At 34.8% G+C, this 26,491-nt stretch overlaps 1 protein-coding gene across 5 annotated transcripts in view; it reads left to right on the forward strand.

The window, feature by feature from the left end:
- Positions 1 to 26,491, forward strand: part of GRIK2 (glutamate ionotropic receptor kainate type subunit 2) — a 663,286-nt gene that overhangs the window by 471,191 nt on the left and 165,604 nt on the right. For all 5 annotated transcript variants that reach the window (XM_040474262.1, XM_040474263.1, XM_040474267.1 and 2 more), the window contains exon 11: positions 23,771 to 23,994. In XM_040474262.1, coding sequence (XP_040330196.1) covers positions 23,771 to 23,994 — 224 coding nt within the window. The remainder of the gene's footprint in view (positions 1 to 23,770; positions 23,995 to 26,491) is intronic.

Genomic DNA, 26,491 nt, shown 5'->3' on the forward strand with positions numbered 1-26,491 from the left:
TGTTTGAGAATTTAGTGGAAAACCATGTGATTGCAGCTTGTATCTTCAGTAGTATATTTTTAAACATGAATATGAGTTAATCTAAACAAACTATCTCACAACTTAATTTTATTGGATATTGTAAAAATTCTAAGACTATCCAGTCTATTTAATTTTTCTACTACAGGTGCCTGGGTGTCTCAGTTGGTTAAGCTTCTAACTCTTGGTTTTGGCTCAGGTCATGGTCTCCTGGTTTGTGGGATCAAGCCCTGTGTTAAGCCCCACATTGGACTCTGTGCTGAGCATGGAACCTGCTTAGGATTCTCTTCCTCACCCCTACTCTCTGTACCCTCACCTGCTTGTGTGCATGAGCATTCTCTCTCCTAAAATAGATAAATAAACTTTAAAAATAGATTCTCCCTGAATGTTTACTTCCAGAATGTGCTGAGCTCTGTTGACTTTGCTCTGACCCAAGTTACCACTCTTTCCCTTTCTTACAAGCCATTCATTAGAACTTCTGGATCCCTACTCCCTCCATCATTGATAATCTCCTGTGATTTCTAATTACTCCCTTGATTATTTTTTATCTTGTTTGGCTTCTCTACTGTTTAAATTGCTCTCTCTGTAGCCCTGTCAATGATAGCAATTCTATCTGTCTCACTTCCACTTACTTTGAGAAACTGGGTCAGATCTGTTGGCTGCCTGGATTAGGCAGCATGGGCTAAGCTCAAATATTTTAGTAATTTATACCTATAGAGATTGTCTCTCACACCCACTGCATATATATCAAAGGCCAGCTGAGGGCTCTGCTCCATGTTTTCTCACTCAAGAACCCAAGCTAATGGAGATTCCCCACATGAGCATTGCTGATTATTACACTGGGAAAAGAGAGAACATGGTGACTTGGACACTGTTTTTAAAAGTTTCTTCCCAGAAGTGAAAGCACACCATATCTGTTTATATTTTGTTGTCCAGAATAAATCATATGGCTGTGCTCAACCTCAAAGGAGAAAGAGGATGTGATCTGTCATGTACTCAGAAAAAGACAGACTGGAAGATAGTTGAATAGTCATACTACCCTACTCTCCATTGCTGTTTCTAGTTCATGAACCCTTCAAGCTCCAGGAAAAAAAAAAAAAAGAAAGAGGCTTCTTTGAGGTTCAGGTTCATTTCCCTGGATATTCCTTCTCTGTTTATGCTCTTCTCTACTCATGTCTAAATCACAATTACTCTTCCACTGTTGACTTCAGCCACTGGATCATAGCCTTTGACTTTAAGATGGTTGATTTTATGATATTAGATAAATTCAGTGTCCTTACAGAAGATTCATGCATCACCACAGGCTCTAAGTTCCTTGAGTTATTCATTTCTAGGGGCCTCTCAGCCACATCACATTATAGATGCTTATAACTACATCATAGTCATTATCATGACCCAAACTATACTAACTTAGATCAATAACTCAGATATTCGGCTTTTTTTCTTTTTGCTTATAAATTCATTTGACTCCACTACACTTGTGTCTTACCCTATCAGACCATGAGTAGGATCTGTTTCTCTATTAATTGTCTTCTCTCTTCACATTTCTCCATATCTAGTTTACTTTTTATAGTTTATTCTTAAAAACACCATTTTATGATACCAATTTATTTTTTCACTGTTGTCAAGCATTTACCTCCTCAAGACTTAATCCTGTATTAATGTCATTGTCTTCTTCACTATAGCTTAGAAAAACAAACTCAGATGGAGAAAATTCACCAATTGTGAAGAATGGACCCACTGGAAACTGATAGTCAGTAATCCCAAATGAGCTGCCAACACTGCCACAACTGCTATAAACTCTGGCCACCACAGTTTTGTAATGTTTATTTATTTTTGAGAGAGAGAGAGTGATAGAGGGTGGGAGAGGGGCAGAGAGAGAGGGAGTCAGAGGATCCAAAGCAGGCTGTGCACTGGCAGCAGTGAACCCAATGCAGGGCTCAAACTCATAAACCGCAAGATCATGACCTGAGCTGAAGTCGGAAGCTAAACCAACTGAGCCACCTAGGTGCCTATGGTCACCACATTCTTTTTGTTTTTTAATTTCTTTTTTTACATTTATTTATTTTTCAGAGACAGATCGCGAATGGGGGAGGAGTAGAGATAGAAGGAGATAGAGAATCTAAAGCAGCGGGCTCCAGGCTCTGAGCAAGCTGTCAGCACAGAGCCCAACATGGGGCTCGAACCCATGAACCGTGACATCATGACCTGAGCTGCGGTCAAACGCTCAACAGACTGAGCCACTCAGGCGACCCACCTGGTCACCACATTCTTATATTCTGCAACACTATTTTCAAATATTTCTTTCTACTTCTTAAGTTTAACAGTCCGTCTTTTAACTGGGTGCAGAAAACCTGGTCTCCGGCTTCTGAGAGAAGTAGAAATTACTAGATGAGAATGTCTTACCCTCACACTGTTTCATTAGCACCTGTTCTTCATTTGATGGAGAAATATGCCCTTCTTCTGACTAAAGATATACTCTTCATCTTTCTTTCCCATTCCAGCTCTGTTCAGGAATTTTTATACCCATATATATTTCATCTCTAGATACTGAGGCCTTATTCTTCTGATTTATTTCCATTTGTATTTTTTAAAGATTATGATTCCTCAATTTAAAAAATATCCCTTTCAACCACCACCCAGTGTTTCATTTTACCCGTTAGTTAAATATCTTTACCATTTGGCTGCACTACCTACCTCCATTGGCTCACATCTTACCCATGATCATTTTTGAAGTAACATGACATCAAAAAATCATCCTTAGTAATGTCTACAAGTCATTAAATGCAGTGGATATTTGTTAGGCTTTATCTTATTTGATCTGTAAGAAGCTATTTTCTCAGCTTATTATTCTGTTCCTGAAGCACTCTTTCCCACTGGCTTGCATAACACTCTCTTCATTTTTCAATTACCTCTCTGAGGTAACTGCTTTCCAGTTCTATTCACTATCTTTACCTCTACTGACTAACTTTGAAGCGCTACTAGGAAGAGAGTATATTATAATAAATTTGGAAAACAATACTGCTTTATTTCTTGTCAGGATGGCATAGTAACATCATGCTTTGACAGACTCCTCTTGGATTAATACCCATAACAAAATCCATGCAAAATAAGCAGAGTAAGCCTGACTAAAGCTATGGCACTTAGGGCTTCTGATCCCAAAGAAGGGCATGTTGGTGTGGAATTAACCCAGGATTAAAAGTGCTCCATGTAAAATCCAAGTCTGAAGCCAGGCTTACTGCTTGACACCAGGGCCCTGAATATGCCTTCCTTATTTGTGAAAGCAGCATGAAATACTGGTGCCTGAGGCTTTGACTTATTTGAAAGTTGTTGGACCTAGGTAAATGTAAGGGCACAGATTAAGTCAGGTAGCTGGGAACTGTCTCAACCTATCTAATTGTTTAGGGACTAAATTCAAAGTACCACAAATATCTTCAGGAGATATGAACCTTAAATCACCTTTATAAAACATAGCTATGGATTAGAAGACTGGGGAGAGGGAACTGAGTGAAAGGAATAACAGAACCCCTAAAAAGGTACCTGTAAGGATATATGAGAGAGACAGAGAGAGACAGAGAATGAAGTAGAAAAAAATGTCAAAAAAGCTTGTATTGAAAAATACAGTTGAATATTAATTTTATCTTAATGAAAAAAATTTTGTTGAGTTGACAAAGATTTTTAAAAAAACGAAAGACAAAAGATCTTATAAAATTCTGTAAAATATCTACATAAAAGAGAATTCCATAGTAAAAATAATGAAATAGGAAAGTGTGAAAAATAACGAATAAAGAACATTTTAAAAGTTTCATGAAAATATGTCAAAAAGAAACCTCAATAGATGAGGTATACTGAAGAAAGAGTTAAATGGAAAAAATATACTGAATAATCAGCACATAGCACAAAAAGACAAGAAAATAAACTGAAAGAAGAGCTAAGAGGTGTGGAGGTTTGGGTGATAAACTCCATTATATCTCTGGTAGGAGTTCCATAAGAAGACAATACAAGGAAGTAATTTTAAAAGATAATACCTCAGGATTTTCTGGAATTTTCCCAGGAAAGATCCTCCAAATCATAAACAGTTACATGTAGAAAAGTCCTAGTACTTTTGGGACCCCATGGCTCTAAGGTCCCTCTGTGATGAGTTTGCCTTTTGTTGTCCTGTACCCAAAGTTTTTCTTCAGTTTCTGTACTAATCACTTTTTAGACACAGCTTCTGTGTACACTCCTTTTAAAAAACAGCTATTTACTTGCTGCTACCCTTGTTGAAATTGAATGCCCGATCCACAGAAATCTTGTGATTACGTAGCCTGATAATCCTGTATTGAGGTTGACCAACTTGGACTTTATAACACCTAATGTGGGAAAGACCTCAAAAGTTTCTCTTATCAAATTGAAATAGTATATTCAAGAACTCAGCCATCCAGGCAGCTGTAACATCTTGGGTTTAAATGAAAAGAGGTAGCAATCACTTTAGGGGCAATTTTATTCCCCCACCCCATAGCTTAAAATACAATGGCTGATTCAATAGGGACCTTGATTCATAGGGGTTCTTCTAAATTCCTGGGCCTGGTTCCCTGACAAGTTGAAACAAGATGGCATTCACTGGGCTCCTATGGCTATCCAGCATCATTGCTACCTATACAGAGCCAAAACTGGATATGATCATTCTTATTGGTGGGCAGAGCCCAAGACCATTGGCTGTAACTCTAGCTATGATGTGAGCTGTTGCCAAGGGCTTGGGTTTTACTTTGCCCTTCGGAAAGCTAAAGACTGCCAGGTTAAATATAACCCTCTCTTGGCCCCCCAACTATGGAAACAAATTGTGGCTCTTGATTGGAAAGTATGGATTGCTAATGAATTCATAATGTAAGCTTGTTAACTGCTATATTGGACTTTCTCATTCATAGTGTAAGTATCAAATATCCCATGAATCTTCTAACCACTCCATTGATCTCTTCCTCATATAATCCATTGTGTTTTGATAGCTCCTCTGGATATTTTTTGCTTTAAGGAATCTTATATAAGCTTTGGGAGGGATCATGTCTAACTGTCTTTTCATCCCTGTTCTGCCTAGTCTTCCAGTAAATACTGATTGATAGATCCTGTCATATTATTTCACAGCTGAGAAATCAGAAGCTGATTTAACTTTACTGTGGGATATATTTGTGTGAATTTTTGGTGGAGAAACAGCAATTGCCTTATGAAATCATGGGTATTTACTACTTATAATTTATTCTTTATTCCAAGTTTTTTTTGTTTTTTTTTTTTTTACATCTTACAGAAAGATAATCTGATTGATTATTGCTCCCTCTAAATCCTACATGGAAGCACTACATGAATATATGAAAAAGATAGGAATCACTAGCCTTGAAATACAGTAGCATTTTCCCCAACATGTTATGTAATATTTGATATAAAAAATTCCATTTGAATCATTCAGGTTAAACTACTAATAAAAGGGGAGCTTATTTTTCTTTATTCTCAAAATGAAAATATATCAGCTGTTTTTAAGAAATTAAATTAAAGCAAAACAGTACTTTATTTACTCATTTCATGTTTTAATAGTTTATTTTCAGAAAAGAATTGCATTTGTACTGAAGTTAATCTATAAGTTTAGGGCAAATAAAACTCTTTGCATGTGTATCTCAATCTTTATATTCTTAAACATAATGACCACAATATTCTATGGATTTGCTTTATTGCTTACAATTGTTGTTTTATTTAATTAGTGAAGGTTTTTCAAGCTTTATATATATATATATATTTATATTTAAAGCTTTATATATATATTTATTTATATTTAAAGCTTTATATATATATGTATATATAGCTTGAAAAATCTTCACTAATATATATATTAGTATATATGTATATATGTATTTGTGTATATATATCATATATATATATTCAGGTATTTCCTTATTGAAATATGAAAATAATATATTTTCAATATATAAAAATTATAAAATTTAGAAATAATATAAAAAACAACCATAGTTCTACAACTATTGATAAACACTATTAACATTTTGCTTGATTTCCTTCCACTACTGATTTTATACATTTAAAATGTTATATTATGGGACTTTTCAAACATGTGCAAATAGAAAAGTAAAGTGAGGGGCAATGTATCCATCACAGCCCTCAAAGTTTAACAAACTTTTCACCAATATCATTTCCTCTCAACTCTCACCAATTTTTTTTGCCACCTGTGTTATTTTGTAGTAATTCCTAGACTTCATATCATGTCATATGTTTATTTCATATATTCATGTATAAATAGTATTTATCACTAAAAGACAGGGACTAATTTTTTTAAATGCCCATGCTGTCATTATCCCATGGAAAAAATTTGATTTTATTGACATCAAGTATTCAACAAACAGTATTTATTTACTCATTCATTACAATGTACTTGTTTAAATTGGGATCTAAAAATTCTCTTTTATTTGTGATTGGTTGATATATTCCAAGACCCATTTAATCTGTAGGTTCCACTCATCATGTTTTTATTTAGTTGAATTCATATTTAATATTGTATGTTTCTATATTCACTCACATTATCAGTGTCCATTCCCTTTTACTGTAGACATCATAAAATGTTATTTAACAGTGGATAGTAGTTCTTTATTGTTATACCCTTATATATTAACCATTCCCTTTTGAGGCATGTAAGCTACTTACATTTCCAGATTATAGGTGATCTTGGGGGAATACCTTTGTATAATAGCCTGGTTCTGAAGTTAGAATTATTTATTAAATATTTTAGGTGTGACATTTCAGGGTTAAGTATTAATAATATATTTAAGGCTCTTGTAAGCTGGAATTGATTGTCCACTTTCATTCAATAGAAAAAGTTCTTTGCTTATGATCTCTGTCTTAAAATCCTTTTACATCTGCTAATAGACACAATTTTATTGTATATGCTCTTTAAAAATAAAAAAAATCATTCTGATTTTAGAAGAAGGAAAAGAGAAAAGAAGGAAGGAAAGAAGGAAAGAAGGGTAGTTTGGATAAAATAATAGATGGAAAAATCTAACCTTTTTCTTAGAGAACTTTTTCTTATTATTTGCATCCAGTTTCCTACTATCAAACACTATCAAAACTGCAGGCACCTAGTATTGGAAAGACTTTTGTTTGCTATTTTGAAGGACTTTCTTTGTTTAACCCTTATATTTAATTTTACCTATGAGTTATCCAATCATCCTTAAAAACATGGTGATAATATATTGTTAAAATCTCATGAACAAATATGGGAATGATGTCAATTTTTATTAATAAACATGGTGAAGTGGTCTAAGTTCTGTTATTATAAATGAATTATTCAGAATCAAATATTCTAAAAGGAAAATACTGTTCCTCAGTGATATTTACAGAAAGCCATGAAGTTGTTCTTATTAATCAATGGGAGATTTTTGTACAGGCAGGAGATCATATTGGTGTTGTAGGAACAAAGTCATGTCACAGGTTCAGAAATATTGTGCACAGTGTAATCTTTTTTTTACATTATTATTATATAATGCTGAGTTTCCACCTCATGGGATCGTTGTTTTGCTTAATTTTTTAATAGGTGGTATAGTATTTTATTTTATTATTTATTACAAAATTTTTTTAATTTTTTTTTTTTTTTTGAGAGAGAGAGACAGAGCGTGAGCAGGGAGGGGCAGAGAGAGAAAGGGAGACACAGAATTCTAAGTGGGCTGCAGGCTCTGAGTGGTCAGCACGGAGCCCAACATCGGGCTCAAACCCACAAACCACAAGATCATGACCTGAGCTGAAATCAGACGCTTAACTGACTGGGCCTACTCAGGTACCCCAATAGGTGGTATAGTATTTTAACAAATCTAGGGCACAAGTAGTTTTCTTTCAGTTGAATTTGAACAAAATAATTTATAGGGATCATATAGGATAAAGGTAAGAGGATAAATCAAAATTATATTTTATTAGTGGAAAAAACATACTGAGAATGACATGAGAGGCGCAATGTTGGAAATTTTCTCTACTAAATCTGACACCTTTTTTTATGGTTGGAATATCTTTTTAATTTAATGTTTTTATAATCAGTGGGACTTTCTGAAGAGGATTAATGGAATGATTAAAGTAGGAGAAGCTGGGGAGGATTAGAGACATGTTTGGGACTCCTCTGGCTTACCTGGCTTGTTTCCACTCCTGAGCCTTTGTAATTCATAGTCTCCTGCTAGGAGAACTCTGCTCAGACCCTCCCAGGGCTTTATCTCTGACTTGACTGAAATCTAGACTCAAATGTCTAGAGGTTCCTCTGTCCATTTTATTAAAGAGTGCCCTCTTTTCCCTACTCACATTCTGATCCTCTCACCCTGCATTATCTTTATTCACTAACACTCTTTATTACCCGAAATTACATCCTCTAATTTTTTCATGCTTCGTGTCTGTCTTCTTTCTTCACCTTGTCTGGCTTTGCCTGTACTGTGAGTATCAGAACAGCAACTATTATAGAACTGTCATTAAGGAACAAATAATTATTGAATAAATTAGTGAATTGTTTAATAACACATTTCTTAATAAATTAGTGAATGAATGATTTCACATAGACGACAGGATTTTAAGTTCACTCATACATCAAAAATTTTGACAGATACTGAATAAATTGTTATAGTTAAACCTTTATAAAAATTATTAAATAGTACAGTTTCAAGGAATTTTATTAGTCATGGGAGCCAAATAAGACATGTTACAAAGTATTTTTGTTAGAGAATTAATTGTAAAGATATCCACATGCAACACCAATAATGGCTAGCTGTTATATTACTATAAATATTTTTGTTACACAAAGTTCTTTCTTACCATGTATGTAATCAATTTATGTATTTAACAGATTCCAATATGTTCTAGCTATGAGCATATGATACATATTTTGAATGTAAGGATTTGAGTAAATTTATATTTTAGTTTGATCTTTTCAAAGATAGGTTTGCTTAGTAGTTGAGCATACAATGTGAATCTATTTATAAGGCAAAGTACGTTCTATGGAGCAAAAAGTTAAAAATCATGCTCTGTTGGAAGATATATGGTAGATCTATTCTGTACGGCATTAAAATGAATGTAACAAATGCCTTTAGGTAAGAATTATGCGACTATATAGGAAAATTAGTGTTTATTTGCATTTTAACTGGAAAAGGGAATAGAAGAAGTTGATCTAGGAGTGCCTTCTAGTTTGCTTATGTGGCTTGCAAGTGTTATTCACCATGCAACTCTTCTTATTCCTCTCATATTGATTCTTCTAAAGACCACTTTGATTTTTAAACTCCTTAGCATAGTTCTTTTTTAATCTAGTAATAAGGTATAGACAATCAGAAGCTATAACGTGGATTATAATACTGTCACTTTTCCCTCTTGAATCCATTGTACTTCTTAAAATACTAATGACAGAGTGTGTATAAGTCCCATTTCAACTCCAGGTTTTGCAGAAGTAATGTAAATTCTAATGAATATCATTTTGTATTAATCCATTAAAGCAACAGGTGGGCAAGCCAATAAAATCATAGCACAACTGTACATACCTTAATTTACATATACACACTTCAGCTAAAACACTAATTAGGCCTTCCCAATTATTTGTTTCCATTGTTAATCTTCCCTATGCCACAGTGAGCACTGGAGAAATTAGACTGTCCTAAATATCTTTGTATCCTATACTTTGTCCCAGGCCTGGTGCTTAGTGAGTCTTGGTAATATTTTATCAAGGAATATTTGTAATTGTGACAAATATCCTAAATAAATTGATTCTAAATCAATTCTAAAATTATTTGAAATTAATTAATATCCAATTTTAAAATAAACATCATAATAAAACATTTTATGTCATTGATTATTTATAGCTATTATAATTTACTTATTACTTTAAAATAGGTCCTGAGAATTCAATATGCTTAATCTCTTATACTGAAGAACAGTTTACAAAGCAGAATTACAAGTTCACAGTTCCATTAAGCAGATTCCCTCTAGTTCATAGTCACCCATCTTAGTGGCAGTAGTTGTTTCTTGGTCCACTGCTTGTGATACCATAGCATGTAAACTGGGAAATGAAAAAGGTTTAACAGAAAATATATAGGTGAAATAATAGCTTCAATCAATAACAAGAAGTTGTGTGAATGTTTTATAGGTTCAAGAAATAACCCGCAATTTTAAATACTATTTTGAGTTGCTTCTATTTTCTTTTACACTTTATTTATTTTTATTTATTTATTTATTTATTTATTTATTTATTTATTTATTTATTTTTGAGAGAGAGACAGAGACAGAGCACTAGTTGGGGAGAGGGAGACGGAGAGGGAAACACAGAAACCGAAGCAGGCTCCAGGCTCTGAGCTGTCAGCACAGAGCCCGACATGGGGCTCAAACTCACAAATTGTGAGATCATGAACTGAGCTGAAGTCAGACACTTAACTGACTGAGCCACCCAGGTGTCCCTCTATTTTCTATTTTGAAACTTTTCATATAAATTCATTTCAAAGAAGATATGCATCATCTTTCTCATTTCAAAATATTATTTGCTTGATAAATATATAATAACAATAATTTTGAGTAATACTGTGGATTTTTCCTTGTTTTGTTTTTGTTTAAATATGTAACTAAGGATTATAGAATATAATAGAATATTTTTCACATTTGGGTGATTGTCTTCAACAGAATAAAATGTTTTCACTTACAATTTTAGAAGACATTAGTTATTTTATTATTAAAAAAAATTTTAATGTTTATTTTTGAGAGAGAGAGAGAGACAGAGCATGAGCAGGGGAGGGGCAGAGAGACAGGGAGACACAGAATCCTAAAGAGGCTCCAGGCTCTGAGCTGTCAACACACAGCCCAGTGAGGGGCTGGAACCCACGAACCACGAGATAATGACCTGAGCCGAAGTCAGATGTGCAACTGACTGAGCCACCCAGGTGCCCCAAGATGTTAGTTATTTTAAATCGGGAAATCTATATATCCGAAATCCAGAACAAAAAATGTCAGAGACACTATCATTCAGTTCTTTGCTCATGAATAACAGATTGTCGTAGACTCTGAGTCTGGAGTTCTCTCTTGTCCAGCAAGAGAGGGGGACACAGGATTAAAAATGTATGAGAAGCTAATGTCCGGGAGGAGACAAGAGCCCCAAGTAAGGGTTGTCCTTGTTCCATTTTTATTAGGATCAGAAGGCTTACAGACAGACAAAGAAACTGTGAACATTAACTTATGGGCATGGGGAAAAGGGGGTTTTGGAGATATGCGGTGTTAGGAGTTTGGGTCAATACAAAATACGATTCTGGTGCTGGGTGGAAGGTTGTTTATGGCAAACATGATGCTCCACCTCTGTTTACCTGAACTGGTCTAAGGGACAGACAAGAAAGACAGAACATGATACCTCAGGGTCAATAAGGCATCTGCTAATTAGCTCTGCTCTGGGCAACTCTGACCCTGCTGTGGTCTATAGCCCTATTTACTGGTTTACTTAATTTGGTCCTTCCTGTGAAAGCAGTTTTCTGCCGTTGTCCTATATCTTTGTCCTATACTGGGGGCCTTTGCCCGTTTGTCTTATACTGGGGGCCTTTGCTCCGTTTGTCTTATATTGGGGTCCTTTGCCCCATTTGTCCTATACTGGGGGCCTTTGCCCCATTTACCTAATCTTATTTACCTAATCTTGTTTACCCAAACTTGGGTGTGTTCATCCTATGGCTTTCTAATTCTTTATGCCTTGTTAACCCATTGGTGCAAGCTCAGGAACTTCCTAAGCTTATTCCCCACGACAGATATACTAAATTCCACTTTGAATTATTGATACGAATGATTTCAGATTATTTTTAGTAGAAATTTAGTTTTCTTGAAATTATCAATGTGGAAAATACTCCTCAATTTCTGTGTACCCAATTTTTCCAAGGGAGCTAAGCTAACTCAACTACTATGTTAAAAAACAAACCAGGGGTTGAGCATCCAACTCTTGATTTGGCTCAGGTCATGATTCTAGGGTCATGGGATTGAGCCCTGCATTGGACTCTGTGCTGAGCATGGAGCCTGCTTGAGATTCTCTCTTTCCCTCTGCCCCTCTCCCTCGTTCACTCGCATTCTCTCTCTCTCTCTCTCTAAAACAAACAAACAAAACCACAAATGAATCCCATGGAAATACTGAAGTTAAAGGAAGGTATTGTAATATAAATATTAATATTTATAAGCCATCCAGTTGGGAGTTCACAGCAAAATCAGAACAGGGTGGGAATACTACAACACAAAACAAAAACCATTAAGTCCCCCCTCAAACTGTGCTCCCCCTACAAAAAAAAATCACACTCCAAAACTGTTTTGGAACCATGGCTCTTCTGAACAATTACCAGTTGAGAAGTTCATTTTTCATTTGTGTCATTAACAGCAAGTTTGTTAGATTTAGTCAATATCATATGAAATTACCAGCAGGCTTACTTAAGCATTAATAAATTAATTATTGCTTGTGTTTAATACTACTGTCTGTGTTTAATTCATTCTTAATTCTCTCTGTTCAGGCTCTTTATGTGTAAAAGAAATATCCTTATTTTATAACTCAATTGCCCACTGTACAATTGAGGTTTGTAGGTTACTACTTAGTTTGGTAAAAAGCAACTGAAGGCATATTTCTAAAATATAAGGTTATGCTTTTGTGAACCTACAAATAGACATTATGATGTATAGTGTATATAATATATGTAATTTATAGAAGTTTGAAGTTAGGTTTTCACATTTATGAGACATTTAACTTTAATCTCATTACTTTTTTCTTAAACACAACCTAGTGAGTACAAGCTAAATTAATGGTATAAGGTGACTTCTTGTTTGTTATAATAACTGAAACCCAGTTTGTCACAGAAATATTAAATATGAAATATATTACCAGTTTTCAATAACTATTTTTAGTTTTATAAAAATAGAAATCACGGACAAGGAAAATCTCATTTTTGTAAGAAGATAAACCTCAGGAATATATGTATTTTTTTCTGTAAAGACATTTAGGGAAGTACTGGGGATAAATGTTTTATGCATTCACTTGATCATTTAAAAATATTTAATGCGGCGCCTGGGTGGCGCAGTCGGTTAAGCGTCCGACTTCAGCCAGGTCACGATCTCGCGGTCCGTGAGTTCGAGCCCCGCGTCAGGCTCTGGGCTGATGGCTCAGAGCCTGGAGCCTGTTTCCGATTCTGTGTCTCCCTCTCTCTCTGCCCCTCCCCCGTTCATGCTCTGTCTCTCTCTGTCCCAAATAAATAAACGTTGCAAAAAAAAAAAAAATTAAAAAAAAAAATTTAATGACTACTCTGTCCCAAACACTGTACTAGGCACTGACAATGCAGAAGTGGACAAAGTATAGAAACTCCTTTCTCGAAAGAGATGTACATTCTTTTGGAAGGAGGACAACAATAAATGACATAATTTCAGGTCACTCTAAGTTTTATGAAGAAAATGAAAACATGGAAAGGAGATAAAGAGTGATAGAGTAAGTGGTTAATAAAGATCCCTTTGAGTGACTGATAACAGAACCTATACATCAAAACATTAAAAGTGAGTGAATAAGCCATGTAGACCTATGAGGAACAAGCTTTCCAGGCAAAAGAAATAGTAAGTTTAAAGGCCTTGAAACAGAAACGTGTTCACATTTAAAGATTAGCAAGGCAACCAGAGTTATTGGGACAAGAGTGATCCCCCTAAGACCAGGAGAGTGATAGGAACTGAAGTTGATTACATAATTAGGGGCCATCTCTTGTAGTGCTTTGTAGGCCAAGATTAGGTTGTATTTTATGTGTGCTAGAAATCATTGGAGAATTCAGAGCCAAAAGTGATAATCTGGTATATGTTTTAAAAAGAGCTTGTCTTCGGATGAAGAATAGACTCTAGTTGGGCAACAATGAAAGCAGGGGACCAATTAGGAGGCCACTGTAGGAGTCCAGGCAGTGTAACCAGGTGGATAGTGGTGGAAATGGTATGCCACATGTACAGAAAGTAAACTATGTTTCCCTAAAAGTGCACACAGAGGCGAAAGCATGTGCTCGCATTATTCATTGTGAAGAGTTTGGTAAAGTGTGGGATCACTTATAAGTTACGTTAAAATTCATATCATAATTAACTAGCTTAAATGTCTTAGCTAAATCAGTTAAAATATTTCCAATTTATTCAAGCACACTTACCACTGTCGTAAGCATTTCACAACACTGTGGAAACGAAAAGTTTTTAGAACTGGTTTTTCCAGTTTGTTAAATTACAAAAACTTTCAGAAGTATGCATAAGATGTTTCACTGGCCAGAGCATGTATTATAAAATAATATCATTATGTTCTTTCATTACTAGGACTTTGTAAAGAAGGTTTTCTCAACATGATCAAATTAGGAGTCATTGTGACATTCATGAACATATGCCTTGTTATCTAATTTTTGTATTAGGTAATTGGAAATTAGACCAATAAATGTTATCATTGTTCTTTGAAAATGTAATCAAGGATTGCTATTAACTATATAGAACTCCATAAAAAGAATTATTCTGTTTTCCCCCAGATGGGTTAGTTCACTAGAAATTACATTAATGTACCAATAAATCTTATTTCTAGAATAAGATCAGAAAAAAGTTTAATTTTGAAATTCTCTGGGTAATTTTCTTTGAAAATTTTAGTAAGTTAAACTGTGTTTAGTAAGTTGAAACTGTATTTAGCAAATGTTTACCAAGTAGTTCCTTGGTGTCAGATTTTGTCCAATGCCCTACGGATATTTGATTGGTTATTATGAGAATAAAACAATTTGGAAAATTTCATATAGAATGATAGAATATTAAATTAAAACTTATTAATAAGATAGCTGCTGCCCAGGCATCTTGGTGAAATTTCCAGGGAGAAACCTTTACCATAGCAACTATGTTCTAATTAATTTTATCAACACAACATTAAGTACTACTAACTGAGGATATGGTTAAAATTATTATCTAAAAAATAGACTTTTTAGAGTAGTTTTAGGTTTATAGAAAAACTGTGCAGAAAGTAGAGTTTCCATACCTTCTCCCTTTCTGCTTTCATCCCCTGCCCCACTCTAGTTCCCATGATTATTAACAGCTTCCATTAGTGTAGTACATTTGTTACAATTGATGAACTTTTTGAGACATTAGCTAAAGTCCATGGTTTATATTAGGGCTCACTCTTTGTATTCTACAGCTTTATATTTTTTGATAAATGCACTGTGTCATGTGCATTATGATTTCTTACAGAATAGTTTCACTATCTTAAACATGTTTGGTTCCACTTATTTGTCACTCTGTTCCCCTGAGCCGTTGTCAACCACAGAGCTTTTTACTGCCTGTGCAATTTTGCCTTTTCCAAAATGTCATATAATTGGAAGCATACGCTATGTAGCGTATTTTTCATTTTTCATTTAGCACTATATGCATTTAAAGTTTTTCATGACTTTTCCTGTCTTGATAACTCATTTCTTTTTATTGCTGAATAATATTCCATTATATGAATGTACCACAGTCTGTTGATACATTTATTTTTTTATTTTATTTTATTCTTTTTAATATGAAATTTATTGTCAAATTGGTTTCCATACAACACGCAGTGCTCATCCCCACAGGTGCCCTCCTCAATACCCATCACCCACTTTCCCCTCCTTTTCACTTCCCATCAACCCTCAGTTTATTCTCAGTTTTTAAGAGTCTCTTATGCTTTGGCTCCCTCCCTCTCTAACATTTTTTTTCTTCCTTCCCCTCCCCAATTGTCTTCTGTTAAGTTTCTCAGGATCCACATAAGAGTGAAAACATACGGTATCTGTCTTTCTCTTTATGACTTATTTCACTTAGCATAACACTCTCTAGTTCCATCCACGTTGCCACAAAAGGCCATATTTCATTCTTTCTCATTGCCAAGTAGTATTCCATTGTGTATATAAACCACAATTTCTTTATCCATTCATCAGTTGATGGACATTTAGGCTCTTTCCATAATTTGGCTATTGTTGAGAGTGCTGCTATAAACATTGGGGTACAAGTGCCCCTATGCATCAGTACTCCTGTATCCCTTGGGTAAATTCCTAGCAGTGCTATTCCTGGGTATAGGGTAGATCTATTTTTAATTTTTTTGAGGAACCTCCACACAGTTTTCCAGAGCGACTGCACCAGTTTGCATTCCCACCAACAGTGCAAGAGGGTTCCTGTTTCTCCACATCCTCTCCAGCATCTATAATCTCTTGATTTGTGCATTTTAGCGACCCTGACTGGTGTGAGGTGATATCTCAGGGTGGTTTTGATTTGTATTTCACTGATGGGGAGTGATGTTGAGCATCATTTCATGTGCCTGTTGGCCATCTGGATGTCTTCTTTAGAGAAATGTCTATTCATGTTTTCTTCCCATTTCTTCACTGGATTATTTGTTTTTCGGGTGTGGAATTTGGTGACTTCTTTACAGATTTTGGATACTAGCCCTTTGATATGTCATTTGCAAATATCTTTTCCCATTCCGTTGGTTGCCTATTAGTTTTATTGATTGTTTCCTTTGCAGTGCAGAAGGTTTTTATCTTCATGAGGTCTCAATAGTTCATTTTTGCTTGCCCTTGCCTTTTTTTTTTTCTTTTTTGCTCTTGCCTTTGGAGATGTGTAAAGTAAGAAATTGCTGTGGCTGAGATCAGAGAGGCTTTTTCCTGCTTTCTCCTCTAGGGTTTTGATGGTTTCCTGTCTCACATTCAGGTCCTTTATCCATTTTGAGTTTATTTTTGTGAATGGTGTAAGAAAGTGGTCTAGTTTCATTCTTCTGCATGTTGCTGTCCAGTTCTCCCAGCACCATTTGTTAAAGAGACTGTCTTTTTTCCATTGGATGTTCTTTCCTGCTTTGTCAAAGATTAGTTGGCCATACTTTTGTGGGTCCAATTCTGGAGTCTCTATTCTATTCCATTGATCTATGTGTCTGTTTTTGTTCCAATACCATGCTGTCTTGATGATGACAGCTTTGTAGTAGAGGCTAAAGTCTGCAATTCTGATGCCTCCTGCTTTGGTAGTCTTCTTCAATATTACTTTGGCTATTTGGGGTCTTTTGTGGTTCCATACAAATTTTAGGATTACTTGTTCTAGCTTCGAGAAGAATGCTGGCGGAATTTTGATTGGGATTGCACTGAATGTGTAGATAGCTTGGGATTGCACTGAATGTGTAGATAGAATTTTAACAATATTTATTCTTCCAATCCATGAGCACGGAATGTTTTTCCATTTATTTATATCTTCTTCAATTTCCTTCATAAGCTTTCTATAGTTTTCAGCAAAAAGATCTTTTACATCTTTGATTAGGTTTATTCCTAGGTATTTTATGATTTTTGGTGCAGTTGTGAATGGGATCAGTTTCTTTCTTTGTCTTTCTGTTGCTTCATTATTAGTGTATAAGAACGCAACTGATTTCTGTACATTAATTTTGTATCCTGAGACTTTGCTGAATTCATGTATTAGTTCTAGCAGACATTTGGAGGACTCTATCTGGTTTTCCATGTATAATATCATGTCATCTGCAAAAAGTGAAAGCTTGACTTCATCTTTGCCAATTTTGATGCTTTTGATTTCCTTTTGTTGTCTGATTGCTGATGCTAGCACTTCCAACCCTATGTTAAATAACAGCAGTGAGAGAGGACATCCCTGTCGTGTTCCTGATCTTAGGGGGAAAGCTCTCAGTTTTTCCCCATTGAGGATGATATGGGCTTTTCATAAATGGCTTTTATGATGTTAAATTATGTTCCTTCTATCCCAACTTTCTTGAGGGTTTTTATTAAGAAAGGATGCTGAATTTTGTCAAATGCTTTTTCTGCATTGATTGGCAGGATCATATGGTTCTTTTCTTTCTTTTCTTAATGTGATATATCACATTGATTGATTTGTGAATGTTGAACCAGCCCTGCAGCCCAGGAATGAATCCTACTTGATCGTGGTGAATAATTCTTTTTATATGCTGTTGAATTTGATTTGTTAGTATCTTAGTGAGACTTTTTGCATCCATATTCATCAGGGATATTGGCCTGTAGTTCTCTTTTTTTTTTTTTTTTTTTTTTTTTTTTTTTTACTGGGTCTCTGTCTGGTTTAGGAATATAAGGAATGCTGGTTTCATAGAATGAGTCTGGAAGTTTTCCATCCCTTTCTATTTCTTGGAATAGCTTGAGAAGGATAGGTATTATCTCTGCTTTACATGTCTGGTAGAATTCCCCAAGGAAGCCATCTGGTCATGGACTCTTATTTGTTGGGAGAGTTTTGATAACTGATTCAATTTCTTCGCCAGTTATAGTCTGTTCAAGTTTTCTATTTCCTCCTGATTGAGTTTTGGAAGTGTGTGGGTGTTTAGGAATTTGTCCATTTCTTCCAGATTGTCCAGTTTGTTGGCATACAATTTTCATAGTATTCCCTGATAATTGCTTGTATTTCTAAGGGATTGTTTGTAATAATTCCATTTTCATTCATGATTTTATCTATTTGGGTCATCTCTTTTTTCTTTTTCTTTTGAGAAGCCTGGCTAGAGGTTTATCAATTTTGTTTGTTTTTTTTTTCAAAACAACCAACTCTTGGTTTCATTGATCTGCTCTACAATTTTTTTACATTCTATATTGCTTTTTTTCTGCTCTTATCTTTATTATTTCTCTTCTTCTGCTGGGTTTGGGGCATATTTGGTTTGCTGTTCTGTGTCTATTTCTTTTAGGTGTACTGTTAGATTTTGTATTTGGGATTTTTCTTGTTTCTTGAGATAGGCCTTGATTGCAGTGTATTTTCCTCTCCGGACTGCCTTCGCTGCATCCCAAAGCGTTTGGATTGTTGTATTTTCGTTTTCATTTGTTTCCATATATTTTTAAAATTTCTTCTCTAATTTCCTGGTTGATCCATTCACTCTTTAGTAGGGTGTTCTTTAACCTCCATGCTTTTGGAGATTTTCCAGACTTTTTCCTGTGGTTGATTTCAAGTTTCATAGCATTGTGGTCTGAAAGTGTGTATGGTATGATCTCAACTCTTTTATACTTATTAAGGGGTGTTTTGTGAGCCAGCATATGATCTATCTTGGAGAATGTTCCATGTGCACTCGAGAAGAAATTATATTCTGTTGCTTTGGGATGCAGAGTTCTAAATAGATCTGTCAAGTCCATCTGATCCAATGTATCATTCAGGACCATTGTTTCTTTACTGATACTGTGTTTAGATGATCTATGCGTTGTTGTAAATGGGGTATTAAAGTCCCCTGCAATTACCACATTCTTATCAATAAGGTTGCTTATGTTTGTGATTAATTGTTTTATATATTTGGGGGCTCCCATATTCGGCACATAGACATTTACAATTGTTAGCTCTTTCTGATGGATAGACCCTGTAATTATTATATAATGCCCTTCCCTTTAACTTAAAGTCTAGTTTGTCTGATATAAGTATGGCTACTCCAGCTTTCTTTTGACATCCAGTAGTATGATAGATAGTTTTCCATCCCCTCACTTTCAATCTGAAGGTGTCCTTGGGTCTAAAATGAGTCTCATGTAGATAGCAAATAGATGGGTCTTGTTTTTTTTTTTTTATCCTTTCTGATACCCTATGTCTTTTGGTTGGAGCATTTAGTCCATTTACATTCAGTGGTATTATTGAAAGATATGGGCTTAGAGTCATTGTGATGTCTGCAGGTTTCATGCTTGTAATGATGTCTCTGGTACTTTGTGGTCCTTGCAACATTTCACTCACAGAATCCCCCTTAGCATCTCTTGTAGGGCTGGTTTAGTGGTGATAAATTCCTTCAGTTTTTGTTTTTTTGGGAAAACCTTTATCTCTCCTTCTATTCTGATTGACAGTCTTGCTGGATAAAGGATTCTCGGCTGCATTTTATTTCTGTTTATCACATTGAAGATTTCCTGCCATTCCTTTCTGGCCTGCCAAGTTTCAGTAGATAGGTCTGCTCCTACTCTTATGTGTCTACCTTTGTAAGTTATGACCTGTTTATGCCTAGCTGCTTTCAGAGTTTTCTCTTTATCCTTGTATTTTGCCAGTTTCACTATGATATGTCATGCAGAAGATCTATTCAAATTACATCTGAAGGGAGTTCTCTGTGCCTCTTGGATTTCAATGTCTTTTTTGCTTCCCCAGATCAGGGAAGTTCTCAGCTATGATTTGTTCAAGTACACCTTCAGCCCCTTTCTCTCTTCTTCTTCTTCTGGAATTCCTATGATACGGATATTGTTCCATTTGATTGCATCACTTAGTTCTCTAATTCTCCCCTTATACTCCTGGATTTTTTTATCTCTGTTTTTCTCAGCTTCCTCTTTTTCCATAATTTTATCTTCTAATTCACCTATTCTCTCCTCTGCCTCTTCAATCCCTGCTATGGCCACCTCCATTTTATTTTGCACCTTATTTATAGCATTTTATAGCTCCTCATGACTATTTCTTAGTCCCTTGATCTCTATAGCAATAGATTCTCTTCTGTCCTCTATGCTTTTTTCAAGCCCAGTGATTAATTTTATGACTATTATTCTAAATTCTTATTCTATTATATTGCTTAAATCGTTTTTGATCAATTCATTAGCTGTCACTACTTCCTGGAGTTTCTTTTGCGAGACTTCTTCTGTTTTCTCATTTTGGGTAGTCCCTGTGGTGGCTCCAAACTGCAGGGCACTTCCCCTGTGCTGTCTGGAGTAACTTGTGTTGGTGGGTGGGGCCGCAGTCAGACCTGATGTCTGTCCCCAGCCCACCGCTGGGGCCACAGTCAGACTGGTATGTACCTTATCTTCCCCTCTCCCAGGGAAGATAGTGGTGTGGTGTGGCCCATGTCTGGGCCTCTTGCACACTGCCAGGCTTGTGGTGCTGTTTCGATGGGATCTGAGTTATTAGCTGGGATGGATCTGCAAAGTGCACAGGGGCAGGAGGGGCAGGCTTAGCTGGCTTTGCCCTCTCTGGTGTCCTGCGGGAGGAACCCTGCAGCACTGGGATGGAGGCAGTCCCGTTGGAGGAATGTATCCACAGAAGCACAGCATTGGGCTTTTGCACAGTGCAAGCAAGTTCAGTGACCGGAACTGGTTCCCTTTGGAAATTCTGCTGGGGGATGGGAGAAGGAGATGGCACTTGCCAGTGCCTTTGTTCCCCAGCTGAGCTTAGCTCTATCTTCTAGGGCTCAACAATTCTAACTCCTGGCGTCCTCTCGCCCTCCCCATGAGAGCAGAGTAGTTCACTTTTAACATTCCAGGTGTTAAGTCCTGCTGGCTGTCAGAACTCATGGAGTCCGGCCCCTCGGCTTTTGTAGCCAGATTCAGGGGCTCTGCCTTGCTGGGCGTGCTGCCCCTCCACTGCTCCAGCTCCATCCTGCCAGTCTGTGTAGCACGCACTGCCTCTCTGCCCTTCCTACAGTCTTCTGTGGGCCTTTTGTCTAAGCTTGGCTCTGGAGAGTCCATTGTGGTAGTCTTCTGGTGGTTTTCTGGGTTATTTAGGCAGGTGTGGGTGGAATCTAAGTGATCAGCAGGAGGAGGTGAGTCCAGCTTCCTCCTACACCACCATCTTCCCCTCTCGATACATTTATTTTTTTAAATTAAATGTCAAAAGTGTCTGTTTATATCTTTTGTTTCAAATGACTAATTTCTTTTATAATTGAAAGAATTTTACTGTGTGATGTTTTGTCTTATATTCATTTTATATTTGGGATAGAAATTTTACTTTAGGCAATGCTAAGTAAATTTTGAAATTTGATGGATGTCTAGTCAATCATATTAATATATGCCTGTGGAACGACTTTTTTTTTTTAGAATAATGTAGTGGTTTTGTCTTAATAGATGTTACTTGAATTGTTCCCTAACTTTTGTTAATATCTATTTTGAATTTAAAAAATATTTTACCAGCTTAAAGCATGTTCACTTACATGCTTTACATGTTATAAAATTTTGCTTTTCATGTGCCTACAGTGAGGGAGGGTTACAAAAGTGAAACGGTACATAGATAAACTGTGCTGTATACTCAATCCCCTGAACAGAAGTAAGCCACCATTTCAGGTTGTCCATTTTTTTAACCTAGAATCTGTTTCTTAAATGATCACTCTTTTTCCCTAACAAACATCCTTACTTTTTCAAACCGTCTGTAGTTCCTTCCCTTCTGTCTTAGAGGAAGTGCTATTTCTTCCTTGTGGAAAGTATTCCATCTTCCTAAATTCTGCACCTGACCCTCTAAATTGTCAGTGACTGTAATCTATTAATTACTGACCTTGCTTCTATATATTCTCCTTTCCATCTCTACAGATTCTTTAATAAAGGAATGAATGAATGTCTCCATCATTCCATTTCTGGCTTCTGAGATGCATCTCATGCTTAACTCTAGGTATAGATTCCAATAGCTTGGGGTTTAGGTCCTGGTTCCAATGCTCAGTTAGCTCTGTGACCATGAACAAGTTTTTGACTTCTCATAGATTCAGTTTCCTTATCTTAAAATAGGAATAATAGTAGGATTGTGTAAGGATTAAATGTGATAATTCATGTAAAGTGCTTACCACACAATGCCTGTTGCACAGCACATGCTTAAAGAACATTACCAAGTATTATTGCTAAATTGATATTTTCTTAGATTTATGAATATGTAATGTGATGATATCCTCTCCAGGACCCTTAACACTTGTTCTTTCCTTCCTAACATTTAGAGAAATATCTCTCTGTCTTCAACGCTGCTCAGAGGTACTCTGTTCAGGTATCTGAGTGTTCCCCCTTTCCCACACACACCCAAAACACAAATGCACCCAAACACACACCCAGAATAATATCGTCAACAAACTTAGCCTTTTAGTGAAGTTTCTTTTTTTAAGTTCTCCAACAGTCCTCGAGGTAAGAAAACAAAACCCAATTTCATTATTTTGTTCATCTTTCTGTAGCTCTCTACAAGCAGCATTTCTTATTTATCTTCTGAAAGCCCAGTATGTTTATGAAAATAAAAGGAAAGTAGAGATATTGCTTCCCGTTATATATGAGAATAGATGCCTTTATTATTTAAAATATTAAAATGATTTCCTGTAACATATTACAGCTTAAGTTCATCCCTGACAGATGGTTATAATATGATGAGTGAAAAGCATTAGTAATTTAACATATTTAAGCTACCATGGAAAATTAGCAACTTTGTGAAAATTGAAAAACTCATTTCCTAATGCGATTTAGGCAAGGCTGCAAGGATTTTCATTAAATAATATAAAACAAATTAGAGGGATAGAAACAAAACTCAAGGGCAGTAAACACAATCACATTAAAAGAAGATTTTCAAAATGTTAACTATTTAAAGACTTAAACCTTTTAACTGAACTCTATAGTTTTAAAATAAGGAAAACATGTTTCTTGATTATCAACGAAATGATTTGAGGTAGATATTATTATTACTATTTAGAATTTGACCAAGTTATTTAGAGATCCATAACTTATATTAAATGTGTTTTTTTAGTTTAGATTAAAAATAATTATGAGAAGATTCCACAGCATAATAATTCAGGTACTGAATGTACAATAGTTTCTTCAGTTTTTTCATTCCATATATTTTTTTTCTTTCTTTAACTACTTGCAATAAATGCTGGTTTGCTAATCTAGAAGGACATAGAAATGAGTAACAGAAAAATCAAATGCTTCAATTCAGGGTCAAGAATGCTTTAAATGTTAACATAATAGTTACTCAGACAATTCTCAAGTATAAAGTATTTGTTTTGCTTAATTTGGATACTGACTTCTTTTTTTGAGACTTAGAACCAATTTTTTCCCCTGTTTTCTGTTTCTCTCTACAGAAAGCTGACCTTGCAGTTGCCCCACTGGCTATTACCTACGTTCGAGAGAAGGTCATCGACTTTTCCAAGCCCTTTATGACACTTGGAATAAGTATTTTGTACCGCAAGCCCAATGGTACAAACCCAGGCGTCTTCTCCTTCCTGAATCCTCTCTCCCCTGATATCTGGATGTATATTCTGCTGGCTTACTTGGGTGTCAGTTGTGTGCTCTTTGTCATAGCCAGGTAACATGCTCACTTTTGTGATTTTTTTGGCAATTGTTACCTCCTTTTTCTAACTAATAATTGTCAAAAGTCACAATAATTTTACTTTTCTTCTTCTTTATTTCCCTTGGGGTGCTGAAATAATGAACTTTTAAGAGTCACATACCTTATTAAAATATACTGTACTGCCTTTTTGGGCAGAAAGCATGCTGGTTGTGTCAGTAAGCTATAACTGTGGGAGAGTTTACTCTTTTTAATTAGAATCTGAAAGCCGTCCAAATTATTATTCCATAAAAATTATTTCCTCATTTTGCTCTTGAGCGAGACAGTAAAATAGTGTATTTTACTAATTTGAATTGATAAATAAGTCATAAGAAAAAACAAAGAGGTAAGATTTAAAAGGAGGCTTTTTTTTTTAATGAACCAAGGCTAATTAAAAATGAGCACTTTATGTATAAAAAAACTACCGTTATTTTCCACATAAAATTATTCATTTTTCTACAAAATAATTATAATGTATAACTACAAATATGTTTTTGCTCTATTATCAAAATTAAACATTAAATAAGAAGGTTATTTTTTCAATTGTATTATATAGCTTCTTCTGATAAATTTGTCACTAAGGATATTTATCCTTTGTTAAACTTATTCTTTTCTCAATGAAGTCATATATTTGTTCCTAGCAAAAAATAAACAAACAATAAAAACCCACTTAGTTCATTCAATTAAAAGAGGAATCACTTCTAGAATAGCATAAGATTTTTGATATATACACATTTTTATAGGTATACACAGATATTTTTGATATTTACATATAAATGTTATGAAAACTTATAATTTCCCCCAATTGATTTAATATTGACACATGAGTCCTTCAGACAATTATCATTTGCATTTGTCTGAAAATTTGTATTGGTACCATGAGTACATATAGCTTTGGTAGCTGTATGGTAGATCATATTAATATTTGTATTTGAAGTTTAGAATTCTCCCCTCAAAAATGAGAATTTGGACTATAAAATTCGTAAGTCTTTAGCTCTAACTTTTTCCGTATCTTGTGAAGACAAAACAGCCTTTTCATTTTTGAACATCTTTGCATTAGTTACATATATTTTATAGCGGCCAATGTAAACCATCGTGTTTCATATGTAGTCAGAGAAATGAGTTCAAAGATTACAGTTTAAATAATTCAATGGTTGGAGAACTCTACAGCCTGCCCACAAGGCAAACAGAAAAATAAATACTCCAAAGTATAGAAAAAAGTCTTTCATGCTGTCTGCAGGTACACCTGTTCCTTCTTAATCAAATTAACAAAAGTTCCCAGGAAGGATAAAATCAAAACCTAGGGGCAAATGTCCTGATACCATTCTGAGACAATTGTGCAGGCATCAGTCAAGCTGAATTAAGTCTAATGTAGTTTCCAGGGGACCTTAAGCAGAGACTATTGAGTTACCTCAAACTTGTATTAGGAATTTCAGATATTCCTAATTTTCTGAGCCCAAATCTTCTGAGATTACATTCAAAAGCAAATATTGAAACATCTGAATTATTTTCCAGCTTAAAATTACATGTGCAAATAGAGATGTGGAACAGCTATGCAGTGATCTAATTTTCAAAATATTTTTAACTCTCACTGATAACTATCAAATAAAAGAGTGATATAATATCTGTATAATTATGGTAACCTGTGCTGATTTTACACAAAATAAATACATCTATCTCATTCTTTTTGAGAATGTAACATTAGTTGATATGCAATTTTTTAGTGTCATTAAATTTTGGAATATTACTGTTATATTTTGTTGTCAGTTAGTAAATGAATGGAATTTGAAAATGATTCTATTTCAGCATCTTATTCAATGCAAACAGTCTCATACAATTTCAAAAATTAAGTATAATATCTTCATTTATAGATAAATTAACACATATTTTATTAAATAATAAAAAATGTTAGATATCCTATATTAACTAATAAATATCTTGGTAAATAGTACATAATATGAAAATAAATTCTTTGCAGATTATTCCTGAAATATTTTATTCAATACTCTATATTAAAATAATGTATAAATATTTGCTAAATTTAAAAACAACACACTAAGAACTCAGATTAAAAGGAAATTCTTGAAATAGAATCCAATTAAATTCTTAACTGAACTTCCAAAGCCAAATAAATTTATATAATTAAAATCCAATATACTTCACTTAAAAAAATATTCAGTGTCATATGGTATTGAACTCCTCTCACAATGAAAGTTCATAATATGCAAAGCAGGCAAAAATGTCCAGATTTCATTGCAGAACTTAATTACCTTTGTAATATAAATGGTATTATGGTATTTCTTATCAATACAAAATAAACACAGAATTTTTATTTTACCTATGAATGAAGACTGTGTCTTATGTTATTTAGAGATCACTAATGAACTTACTAATATTATTATATTATATTAATGTTAACATATAGATATGGCATTTTATTTATGTATACTTTTTATCTTCATCTCCATAATAATTA

Source organism: Herpailurus yagouaroundi, unplaced genomic scaffold (assembly GCF_014898765.1).
Source record: "Herpailurus yagouaroundi ecotype Mexico unplaced genomic scaffold, PumYag 139, whole genome shotgun sequence".
NCBI classification, from domain to species: Eukaryota; Metazoa; Chordata; class Mammalia; order Carnivora; family Felidae; genus Herpailurus; species Herpailurus yagouaroundi.